We start from the raw sequence: 12,985 nt of genomic DNA on the forward strand, positions 1-12,985 counted from the left end.
TACTTGTGTAAAAATATCAGTTTGTTTTAAAAGGAGAATCTTGTTTAACTCTCATCATGCCCAAGAGCTCAAGTAAAAATAAGACATATTTGGTCAACCAACACAAATAATTGAAATATTTTCACACTTCAAAAGCAATTGTGATGTAAAGTCTGCAAAGATACATTTAGATAAAATGTAAAATCTTAGATGCAATTTTAGTGTTTCTTTTGTCAGCCATGTTTTTTTTCTATATAGTGACATACAGTATGTCAGTGCACACTTATTTAGTAAAGTTTTCCAAATAATGCCCTCATTTACGTTTCCCATTTCTATGATTAAATAAAAAATATCTTACAATAAAATATGCTAGAGCTATCAGTGTAAAAGCATATTTTTCAGATGTGTTTTATTTCAGATGTGTCTTCTTTTCCACCTCAAAGTTCTGAGCTACTACATAAATTGAAGCTTATCCTAGAAACATGAATACAGTTTAAGGCCTTAGGAATTTGTTTTAACATTTTATTTGTTCTCCGCATAGCATGTCCCTCCTCTTGAGGTGAAAGACCTGTTTGATGACATCAAGGATGGTGTGATGCTGCTGGCCCTCCTGGAAATCCTCTCTGGACAAAAACTGGTGAGCTTCTCGTCATGCACGTGACTTAGCGGCAGACTTCAAACAACTTACATCCTCTGAACTCGCCAGATTACAACATTTTACATCGGCACGTGTTGAGTTGCCATACCTTGCCACAAAAACTGGCCCGATGACCGAGAAATAGAGTAATTTTCAATTCTTTGTTTAAACTGCCTGTATAACTAATAAGGGGGTTGTGAAACGAGTCCCGACTACACGGAAAGGCTTATTGATTTGCTTGTATTAGGATGTTTGAATAGTGTAGGAAAGCCCAGATTAACAAAGACAGATCAGAGTTCACACACAACACACACAGACATCTTGAGGGTTTTACTTGGCCGGTATTGCCTAAGGTCTAAGCTTGAACGTCCTATTGATCTGGGTGTTTATAGTCAAACACGGCTCTGACTGGTGCCTGTGTCTTTCTCACATTATTTCAGCATCTATATTCCTGAGAAAATGATTCCTGCTTTTGTTCTTAGTCTTTTACTTGTAAATCTGTTGGGGGTTTTTTCACTCATATTCTGCATAAAATTTCACTGCTGCATTCACTTCACACATTTCTCCCCTGTCTCTCTTTGTTTTGTTCATGTCCATTGTTCCTCCGCTTCCTTCCAGCCATGTGAGCAGGGCAAGAAGCTAAAGAGGATCCACTGGGTCGCCAACATTGGTACAGCTCTCAAGTTCCTCGAGGGTAGAAAAGTAAGAGTTCAAGGTCTCCTTTGAATGTGTTTTCTTTTTTTTTTACCCTGAATTTTTTTGTGCAGCTGCAGCCTCATGGGTGTAAATATTGAATCATGACCTTCAGTGACCTGATTCCTCCTCCCTCCACACCTTTCTGTCTTCTCCGCTTCTCACATACCTCGTTTAATCCACAAACATCTCATTATTTGTTGTTGTTGTACGTCTGCAAAGATTGAGTTGAATAGCTCTTCTGCATTTTGTCTTAAATCACTCTTTGAATTTGTTTGACTGGCTGCATTTAAGCAACAGAAAAGTCATTTAAAATCTAATTATTGGACTAATTCTGGTTCCTTAACTGATCCTCCCTTGCTTATTGGTCCCTAACATTGATTGTGCTTCATTTTATTTGTTTTGGAGCGGTCTTTGTTCCAGTTCCACAATCCACTGGAAAAATGGTCCACTTTTACCCCATTCATCTTTAGATTTACTTTGCCATTTTATAAGTACCCACCAATTGTTATTCACATTATGTCATGTTAAAACCAAAAAGTTAAATGTATTTTAATAAGATTTGATGTGATAGGCCAATACAAAATTACCATAAGTGAAAGACGACAAATCAGAATAAATCTATATTTGTTAAGTTTATGTACAAAAACAAAGAAAGGTTTCCCTGAAAATATGCATACACAGTGTTTTAACAAAAGAGGAAGCCAAGGTTGAATTAGTGCCAATATGCATGGTATCGATCTGGGCACTCTTACTGCTAAGTGGTTATCAAAGAGACACCCTGGGGAAAAACTGCCTCTGTGCCAGCTCATTTTTGGAAATATCACTCTGTAGCACTGACCTGTGATTAGAAATCTAATCAGTTTGTGTTCAGGATGTGTGTGGTCTGCAGAGCTTTCTTGACTTTAGACCTTTACAAGTCCTGGATGGAGGAAAGGTCAGCCTTGATGATCCTCTCTGCAGACCTACAGTAATTGTCCATTGCACTTCGAACCTGTTGAATTATTTGAAAAGTCTTTTATCAGCTTTTCCATTTACCATCCTTCTTTGCAATGAGGCTCCAGCTCAGTCAAATTGAACGCAGGGTTTCTGTGAACATCAATTTTTAAGCCTAGAGTCACAAATTCTCAATTGGATTTAGATGTGGACTTTGATTGGACAATTCTAACACCAGCATGAAATATAAACCTAACTATTCTGATGTCTCTTTGGCTTTATATTTAAAGTGTTTGACAGCCTCAGCAGGTTTTCTTCCTGAAATGCTTCCTGTTTTAGATCCACTCATTTCCCAACTGGGAAATGTAGGCCAATCCCTGCTGAGGACAAGCATCCCCATACCATGATGCTCTCATACAATGTTTGACAATAGTTATATAAATTGTAGCACTTGTAAATGGCTTACATTCAATACTCGATTATTAGCAGGATATCAGAGTATAAAAGCAAATATTTTGGGGGGTTTTAGTCACAACTATGCTCTACTTTGTGCTGGTCTATCACATAAAGAAAAAAAAAAAAAGTATGCTCTAAACTGTTGTGCATACCATTATCTCATTTCATCTCCTGCCCCTTCGTTAGATTCAGAGATTATTGTCAAAGCTTTACATGGCTCATCCTTGGATATGCATAAATAAAGCCATGAGTATGAGATGATGTCTGCAGGGACATTGATTTGTCTTCTTTGACTGCGTCAGGGTTAAAACTGCAAATCCTTTGGCACTAATCTGCTGTCTGGAGATGAGACATCAGGGAGTTATGCATATATTTCTAGGGATGTGTTTGCAGATGTTTAACATGCCATAATTTGACTTTTTTTTTAAGTTGTGGAATGTTACCGAACAAATTTTCAGAATTGACGTCACCTCGTTCTCCAACTTGAAATGATTTCCATCATAGTTTCTCAGAGCTCAAGGTGAAAACTTCAGATTGTTTTGTTTTGTCATTCTCTGGTTGACAAAAATATTGCAAATATTTAGAGGACACCTTTTCAGAACCGCAATGTCCTGTTTTATTTAAAGTGTTAAAAAAAATTAGCTACAAAAACTGAAAGTCCAAAATCGTTCCAAGAGTTGGGCTGTTATATTGTCAATTTAAGCATTTTCATAAAATCATGTTAACATTTAAAAAAACAACAAAACAAAAACATTGTTTTCTTTGAGATGTGTCCCTGTGTTTGTGAGAATAGTAAACCAACAAATTTTATTTTTCTATTTACCGTTTCCTCTGCTCACTGCTGGTTTGATTTATCGGGACGACCTGCTGTGTTTTCTAATATAAAATCACGTATTGCATATTTTCTTTATCAGCAACCGTCCTGCATTTTTCCACACTTCTCTCGCCTGCTCCCAATCTCCTCTTTCATGCTTGTTTGCAAATATTGAGTGGCTGCTATTGTCACATGATGACCTGTTGTGCTGCAGCATCTCAGTGATCTGACCCTCGGTTTGATAATATAGAATATTTCATCATATCACAAGATACAGCCCTCGCCTTCCGCCCCATCCTCCGCCTCTTCCCTGCCCCTCTCTGCCTTTTCTTTTCGTTCGTCTCTGCTGGACGTAATCCTTGTTGCCTGTGTAGTGGAGATACATCTCGACTCAATGCCAACCACTCATGTTATCTCGCAGTGTGAAGTGTTGGCCTTCACACAGTCAATGAGCTGTTTGCTTTCAATCAAACATACCTAGAGTGACTTCAGGTACTCCCCGTCTCCCTCCTCCACCTTCCTAACTCCTACCCTCATTTGTCTTTTTTTTCTTATCTGCCCCAAGTCTGCCTACAGAGGATCTCCGGTCAGTATTTCTGTATTGCTCTTGCCTGGACACAGAATAGGCTGAAATTTATCTGTCTCCAACAGAACTGAGATTACATATTCCCTGCATTGTTCATTTTGTGAAAACATGTGCAGCATGGCCCTGATTTACTAGATTAGATGAAAATGTATGTACCTCTATGAGAACAAGGATTAAGTTGCTGTTTGACGTTGTGTAGCTCTTAAATGAAATATGAGCTGATTGTTGCATTTTTCTTGGTAACAGATCAGGTTAGTAAACATAAACTCTACCGATATTGTGGATGGACGGCCGTCGATTGTACTGGGGTTGGTGTGGACAATCATCCTGTATTTTCAGGTAATCTAATCATTTCCACCAACTGGATCAAATCATCTCTGCAAGTTATTAAAATGAATCATCATGAACACAACGAAATAGATAGTATTTAATATTTTGGTAAAAGCAACATTTAAAACTTAAAAAAAAAAGCTTTGTTTTGTAATCGTACATCTGATTCTATGCAGATGATGTAGTATTTCTTTTTAGCAAAATAAGAGTCTAGAAAGCCACAGAAAAGCCCATCTCTGTCTACATATTGTTTAAAATCAGCAAATATCAATCTTTCATGGCATCCACAGTAAAAAAAAACAACCTCAATCTATCGGCCATTTCTGTCACACTGAGCAGCAGTAACATCAAGAAACATGAGATTAACAGGAATTAACTGTGTAATATAAAGAATTCACGCAAAACAAATCTTTCAGTATGTCACAAAATGCATAAAACAATTTACAAACACTTGGTGAGGATTATCTTTGCATCGCAGTAAATCTTGAACAACTGATGAGCAAACTTGGACTTTATCCTGAGGATTGATGTCCTGCTGTGCACTTCTTCATCTTTTCCTTGTTCCATGGTTAGAACAGAAGGTAGCCAAACTGGTTGAACAGACTTTTCTAATCATGTTAGTAGCAATTTATTGCTGCTAACGCGATGATGGCTTATAGCTTATAGCCATCATCATGGCTATAAGTATGATTCAGTTACCAACTTGAAGGAAAATGTTGTTCACAGCAATCTTACCAGAATATATTCATGTAAATGTAAATGTATTGCCCTGGGTGTGTTTTCACAAATTTAGATCAATACATATTTTGGTCCAAGGTGTTAAATCCAAACTCTTTTTGATTGCCTGAAAAAATATTTGATAAATTCAACATTACAGTAACTTTTCCTGGAATTAATTATTCAGTTTATTTAAGAAATATTTTAAACCACTGATGTATGAGGAAATTATTAGTGCTATGTTGCATTTTTTTTATTAAAACACCACCTGTTTATTCTTCAGTTTATTTACCAGAAGTAATAAAAAACAATAATGAGAGTCAAACATTTCTATTGAAAACCACCTTGTACAGACCATTTTCATATCCAAAGAAGTTTTGCATAAACAAAATCCATTCATCGTGCCAGAAAGCTTACAAACAGAATACATTCATAACCTGAAATTTGTCATTTTTACTCTCCCTACAGATTGAAGAGCTAACCAGCAGCCTACCAGAGCTCCAAGCATTTTCCAGCAGTAACTCCTCTCTGGACAGCTCCACCAGCAGCACCGACACCACCAGCCCGCCTGTCAAACGGAGACCTCTGGCTCTGCAAGGGGGAGCCAGAAAGGCTTTACTGAGATGGGTTCAGCAGACAGCCACCAAGTATAAAGCCTTATTTATCATATAAATAAAAGAAAATTAATGCTTCATGAACAAAAAAAAGTGGTCTTTTTGGTTCGTTTGACCTCACAAATTTGTGCTGTTTGTAGATGTCTAGGGCTTGACGTGAAGGACTTTGGGCCCAGCTGGCGTACCGGTTTAGCCTTCTTTGCTGTTATCAATGCCCTCCGGCCTAATCTGGTAGACATGGAGCGGGTATGGAGGAGGCCCAATCGGGAAAATTTACAGGAAGCGTTCTTATTGGCTGAGACTGAGTTAGGCATTCCACAGCTTCTTGATCCAGAGGGTAAATAACATTTTCTATAACATTTCTAAGACTGTCATATTGAAGCTGAACTGCGCGGCTGTTTGCTTTTAAAATACCTCAATCCAGATGACATTTATGGCTGTTTACTTCAGCTTGTCTTTTGTGCATTCTGTTGGTTTATCATAAATGGAAAGCAGCATAGTCTTCTTTTGAAATAAGTATCATCTGATGTGATATAGACTCACAAAACAGAAATAAGGCAATGCATACAATACCACATCAGATGCGCAACTCGGTGTCACTGCCAAGCACCATCTGTGCCCCTTCACGCCTGCACCACAGAATGATCTTTGACAAATTGAGCCTGACACCACTATAATTAAGGTCCATTAGGCCGTGAGATTCGGCATGGCAGAGTCTCCATACCGAGGTTAGATGCTAATCTGAAATGCCAAGGATTGTTTTCATACAATATGACACTTGTCCGTCTGAGACAGACCTATTCTCAGCTGTGGCGATTATTTACTTTTTCTTCTTACTGTTGAAACACTTGCGAGTCAATGTGACTTTTCATTACATTCATCGGTTTCTCTATCAGACGTGGACGTAGACAAGCCAGATGAAAAATCTGTCATGACGTACGTCGCCCAGTTCTTGAAGCATCATCCCGACAGAAAGCAGAGTGACTTGGGAGGAAAGCCTGAAGAAGCGGTAACAGCTTTTCTGTCTAGATATTTCTAACATTTATCTTATTGTGTATTATTCAGTTTTTCCTTGAATAAGTCTATAAGTTCATCTAACTTCAGGCAGATATATCAAATGGATTACAATATCATTACAGGAAATGTTCCTGAATATTTGTCTAATTCTAAATTTTTTTTTAAAGACAACTCACTTATACACTGACTACAATGCCTTGTAAAAAGCCTTTCAACATTTTCACATTTCACATTACAACCACCAACACAAAATAGTACATAATTATAAGGGAAGTGAAAATAGACATTTACAATAAAAATCTGAAAAATGTTGCTTATGCCTGTATTCAGGCCCCCTTTACTCTGACACCCCTAAATATAATCCATTAGATGCCTTCAGAAATCACCTAGTTTAAAATAACAATGTATATTAAATGTATAAACAGTATTAAGCAACCAGTATTATGAAGTCCAAGGAGCACAGCAGAGAAGTGTAACACAGACTTAGATAATAAAACAATATCCAAAGTGTTTTAACATTTCGCAGAGTTCTGTTCATACTATAAAACAAAAACAGTGCGTGGCATAGCCATGTACCTATAGCCGTCCATCTACATATACAAGCTGAACAAGGAGAGCAAAACTAAAACACTCTTAGCGGTAAATGCAGTGATGAATACGTCACAGTTACGCGGGTCTATATAAAATCCTCAAAATAGATTAAAGTTTGTGGTTGCATTGTGAGGGAAAAAAGTTACAGGGGTATTAATACTTTTTCAAGGCATTGTATATAATGTTTAATTGTTTTTTGTCTTCCTCTGTGGTGTCTGCTTTCCCGACACATTGCTCGCCTCTACTTACAGGACAATCTTGCTCCTCGGGACATAGAGGAAATGTTTGAGGTACGTTTATATGTCATGTCTTTAACGTCTCATTTTCCCCAGATTAATGCAAATAGAATGGATACTTTCACTTTTACTCCACACGCAGTGTTTGCCTTAGGTTTATTTTCCCTGCTCTTGAATTAATCATCCGCATTATTACTCTAAACTGTACGCGAAAGCGAGATTAAACATCATTTTTTTCATGTCAAAACAGATCCTGTTTGCTAATGTCGGCTCACCTGACATGACATTTCCGCCCCAGGGTGTCTATTCTAATAAGATGTGATATTGCCATTTATGCACACTGCCAGGTCGCGCTGTGACTGCCGGTCCCATTAGCATGACAATGAAAGCCTCTGGCGTCGGCTCTTTGCGTTGATGCAGGCTTTTTTTGGGAAAGCTGGTGAATGGAAGAGGTTGATTTTAAGGTGAAAAGTATCTTTAGTTGCTTGATTTACTGTCACTTTGAATTTTGTCTTTGAATACCGATAAGGGCTTTGTTTACTTTGGTTTTTAAAGGTCCTTACTCTCATGGTTGCAGTATATTTGTCCTGAAGACTGTAAAAGCAACAGATGTCTCCTTATATGAAAGACTGTAGATTCTTAAAAAAACAACGTGAGACAGCAAAAGCTTTATGACTTGCGGTGTTTCATAAAATAAAGTTTGGGTAAACCTGAATAGATTGGCGACTGAACTACTTTGAATAATCTGTAACAAAAGCTTTTAGGCACTGCATTATTATCGTTGTAGTTTCCTTAAATCCAATCAAACGGTAGGGGGGAGTTTAGACAAAGTGTCCTGCTTAAGCTGAGTGTTTTTGGCAGCTGTGAGCTTTTGATTTTTCCCAACAGGAGACGAGATTAGGAGGAGAACACATTTTAACGGTTCATTGTCTGCCTCTTCGCCTATTTCTTTTCTTCATTTTCCCTTTTTTTTTCAAACTCCATCTTCTTTATCCCCTTTCCTCTTCCTTATCTGCTTCTACACTTCCTCCTCCTTGTCCATCTTTCTTCACCCGTCTTTCACCCCTCTTGCTTTCCCCATCCCGGCCTTCCAGAGAGAACAGCGAAAGAGCCAGAGGGAACTCAAAATGTGGCTCGACCAGCTGGAGAAAGAGGCGGTGGACGCGCAGGAGACCCAGGGCAATCTTGCTCAACAGTACCAGGTTAGTGCGTGTGTGTGTGTGTGTGTGTGTGTGTGTGTGTGTGTGTGTGTGTGTGTGTGTGTGTGTGTGTGTGTGTGTGTGTGTGTGTGTGTGTGTGTGTGTGTGTGTGTGTGTGTGTGTGTGTGTGTGTGTGTAGAGTTTAACATAGGGACACTCTGCACAGACGGTTCTATTAATAGCTTAATCTGAGGCATTTCACTGTAGGATTCAAGCATCAGCCGTCATATTTTCTGTCTGGCTTATTCCTCCACGCCTCAGGATACGTCCCGTATACCGCAGCATGTGGGATATCCTCATTTTCTTTTCACTGGTTTCAGAATGTGATGGCAGTAAGTCTCTTATTAGGGAAACGCAGATGAGATGCCTGTGGGAAGAGGGTGTAACCTGTCGAAGATCTGTTTGTCTGTGTGGCGCGACACCTAGGGCAAAAACATCCAAATTAGTTTATTTATATATTTATTTTAGGTGTTCAAAAGCCTTCAAGTCCAGCTGGAGATGAAGCGGAAGCAGGTGGAGGGCGCTTTGCAGTCCACGCAGAGAGACGGGATGCTGACTGTGGATCAGGCTCTGGTCAAGCAGGCCTGGGAAAGGGTCTCCAACAGGGTGAGAGAAACTGTCTTCTTCTATAAAGAACCAGACTCAGTCAGTGTTATGGCATTTCATAAAGTCTGAGTCTTTTTTTATTGTTGTCTTATTCAGAAAATAAACAAACCCAAAAGCTGTGATAGCTTTTCTTTAAGTTTACAAGGAGATTAAAAACACTGAGAGATCATGTGATTCCAAATGTTTCCAAAATCATGGAAGTCACCTGCTACAGTGCCTTATATGTTTTGGCATCAAGGCATCGGTGTGTTTGCGTTTTAACACAAAGTAGCATATAGAGGTTAAATGGAAGGAAAACAATAGCTGTCTCATCATTGTTTTATAACTAGTAATCTGAAAAGTATGGCATGCAGTTTCCATTTGTCGTGATGTGGGGAATGTGTTTAGAGTTAATTGTGATATAAATGTTGTTAAATACGCGACAGTTCTGAAAAAGCCTGATAGAACCTGCAGAAGATGTGAGATGTGCTATCAATCAAATAGATAAAAAATTCACTGTGTAAATGTTTAAAGCTTGTAGAGGAACTTCTTCAAAAAATAAAATGTTTTTTCAATGTTTTGTCTCAGGGGGACCGGATATAAAAATATAAATGCATGTCACACTTTTCAGAATATTAGGCTGTAAAATAATACTGTATTTCACTTCTCCAGTTATACTTGCTTGTGTTGGTTTGTCAAAATGTGGAAAAGCTTGTATCACCTATTTATAATGATTTACTAGCATTGGCACTGAAAAACATTTCACCAACCATCATTATAACCTTCAATTTCACCTTGTTTTTACTTATTTACACTAAAGCAGCTAAATCTGATTTAAATTTTAAACTTTCTCAAGACAAATGCATGCATCTTTTATTTTTTTTGGTTTAACACGCTAATTGCTTTTTGTAAATCAGCTCTTGGATTGGCACCTTCGCCTGGACCGATCCCTGCCAGCTCCTCTGGGAACCGTTGGGGAATGGCTACATGAAGCCGAAGGAGCCCTGCGACAAGAGATTACTGTCCAGCAGGCTCATGATATCACGGCTAGTACTGTACACAGAGCTCTGGAGCAGCACAAGGTTAGTTTTCAGCAATGTACAGAAGGAGGAAGGCGATACGTTGCCAGAAAAAGGCAGTTAATGAACAAAAAAATCTGGAAGAAGACCTAATGCTTGGCAAAATTACTAAAACATTTGTAGAATATTGCTAAAATTTTGGTCTGGAAATGTATTACTTTGCTTGTCTTTTTGTTTTTCTGCATTGTGCATTTTACAGGACGTGTTGAGGAGCTTGGAGAGTCACCAGCAGATTTTTCAGCGAATCCATAAGGACAGAAGTGTTGACGGTGTATCTGTTCCACAGGATCAGCTCCAAGACATGGCTGAGCGGTGAGTCTGAAAAATACGGCAGAGTGGTAATGTTTGCTGGCAGGAATACCTAAATCACTAAATTGGCACGCTTGCACAATCTGGTTTACAGGAAAACAGCCAAATATGAGTGAAAAGCTGCCCATCTGATGTCTTTATGTATAAACCTTCTCTTCCTGCATAGGATGAACTTTGTTTCTACATCCTCCAGCGTCCATCTGGCCAGAATGGAGTTTCTTGAGAACAAACACCACATGCAGGCCTTCCTCACACTTGCCGAATCCAGGCTGAAATCCTGGATCATTAAATATGGCCACCAGGAATCTGTGGAACTGATACTCCGCAACTATATTGTGAGTATTTTTGTTTTAGGATTCCAGCTTTCTAAATATCTTGATTATAATGTCTAAAAAGAAAAACTATTGGTTTGTTTTTAAATTTTAGGTCTTTATTGTGGTCATAATTGTCAATGTACATCTCTTTTCATTAGTCTTTCGTGGAGAAGCAGCATTTCTTTGAAAATTATGAGGCATTATTCCAGTCCTTAAAACAATCTGCAGAGAGCTACGTCAGTATGGACAGCTCAGGTGAGAAATTATGATATTTAAGCCACTAAGTTACCTGGAGTAAAATTAGGAGATGTTTTTTTTTTTTTTAACAGAAAAACAAATGCACTCCATTTTCTTGGTACTTTTGAATAGTTGCAGAAAATTTAGCTGCACTGACACTTTACTTGAGTTGAACATTTCCATCATATGTTTACCAGCAACATAAATAACTATATAATAAGCCTACATTTAAACAACAATATCAAGACACACATATGAAAAATAACTAATATACAAACTAAAAATGATGGTACCCAAAATGGCTCCTTGTGGAGTCAATTAAAATAGTCTTTTACAATATGCTGTTCACACCATTTAAGATATGATTCAAACTATTACAATGAGATTTTAGATGGATTATTTCTATATTTCACTGATTTATGTCCAACTGGTTTCTTTGAACGTTATCAGGTATAGAGCTGAAAATGAATGGAAAACCAGCCAAAGTCCAAATAACCCTTCCAAAAAGACATTAAAAACCATCAAAAAGTCTTGTTGAAAACACGTCAGAAGCAAAATATAAAGAAATTAATAACTTAAACGTTAGCAAATAGATGCTGATGTTAAATTGCGGATCCAAGCCGAAAACTGTTTAAACAATCCAGGACTGAAATAAAACCGTCACAGTAACTCATAAGACGCATGACTCACAGCAGCGTAACACAATCACTGTTTATTTCTCTGATGGATAAAATGTTTAATATCATCAAGCCAGTTGCATTTCCTCATTTGGTTAGGTGTTTCCTAAAATAATTACATGCCCCCGCATTCATTCAGCCTGACATCAGATTAAAACAAATGCACGTTATATCTCAACTTTATCTTCCCTCTTCAGCAGCCCAGTAACCAATCAGGTGTTTTTGTTCAGCAGCTCATCGAAGCAAGCACTGACTGATTTTACAATTAGCTGGAAGAGGAGAGTCTGCAGGCTACAACTAAATGAGGTTCCTTCGTTCCCAGCTCTCAGTGGGGAATACGACCCCATTTGCCTGTTTAAGGGGCTGCTCCACTTCTGCGGGTCTCTGGGCGCAGACCATGCGAGCTAGTTTGTTGGTTTCATTAGGTTTTTTTGGGGGGCTGTTATGCTTTAGGGTATGCACAGAGAAGTGAGCTGTGGCGAGAAATCAGGACATCCGAGGTTTGATTGGTCGGCCGGGTGAATGAAATACACCTGGTGTTGGTGGAGTCGGTGGTCTTCAAGTGAAGAAGATGTTGAAGAGCAAAGGGGCTGATGATAATGTCACTCTGACTTCTAATCAACATCCATTCAAAACTGGTTTTATTATTTACTTACTTCCTTGACTAAATCTAGAAAGTCTGCTGCTGCTGCTGCTGCTGCTGCTGCTGCTGCTGCTGCTGCTGCTGCTGCTGTGCTGAAGAGAGCGAACCAAAGCAATGCAGCTTTGCAATACAAGCAATACGTTTCCCTATAGTGAGACTTTTTGGGTCAGAGATTCGTCTGCAGAGGCATGCGGCTTCATCAATCTAAATGTGAACCTCATCTGGTGTTTCAGTGAAGTTGTACCATCTGCCATAAAACCTGGCGGGGCTTTTTTTAAACGGGCTGCAGAGACTGCTGCAACTTACTGTAAATGTAACACAAGTTAATAATAGCAA

At 38.6% G+C, this 12,985-nt stretch overlaps 1 protein-coding gene across 7 annotated transcripts in view; it reads left to right on the top strand.

The window, feature by feature from the left end:
• The window catches only part of syne1a (spectrin repeat containing, nuclear envelope 1a), a 150,230-nt gene that overhangs the window by 30,834 nt on the left and 106,411 nt on the right, over positions 1–12,985 (top strand). For 6 of the 7 annotated variants that reach the window (XM_017302163.2, XM_017302169.2, XM_017302162.2 and 3 more), the window contains exons 3-16: positions 521–616; positions 1,235–1,318; positions 4,081–4,101; positions 4,348–4,440; positions 5,617–5,795; positions 5,903–6,099; positions 6,659–6,771; positions 7,622–7,660; positions 8,701–8,808; positions 9,274–9,411; positions 10,308–10,472; positions 10,669–10,781; positions 10,945–11,113; positions 11,251–11,347. In XM_017302163.2, the coding sequence (XP_017157652.2) occupies positions 521–616; positions 1,235–1,318; positions 4,081–4,101; positions 4,348–4,440; positions 5,617–5,795; positions 5,903–6,099; positions 6,659–6,771; positions 7,622–7,660; positions 8,701–8,808; positions 9,274–9,411; positions 10,308–10,472; positions 10,669–10,781; positions 10,945–11,113; positions 11,251–11,347 (1,612 nt within the window). The remainder of the gene's footprint in view (positions 1–520; positions 617–1,234; positions 1,319–4,080; positions 4,102–4,347; positions 4,441–5,616; positions 5,796–5,902; positions 6,100–6,658; positions 6,772–7,621; positions 7,661–8,700; positions 8,809–9,273; positions 9,412–10,307; positions 10,473–10,668; positions 10,782–10,944; positions 11,114–11,250; positions 11,348–12,985) is intronic. The other variant, XM_017302165.2, reaches the window with a different exon arrangement.

Source organism: Poecilia reticulata, chromosome 21 (genome assembly GCF_904066995.2).
Source record: "Poecilia reticulata chromosome 21, P_reticulata-male-v2, whole genome shotgun sequence".
In the NCBI taxonomy this organism is placed as follows: Eukaryota; Metazoa; Chordata; class Actinopteri; order Cyprinodontiformes; family Poeciliidae; genus Poecilia; species Poecilia reticulata.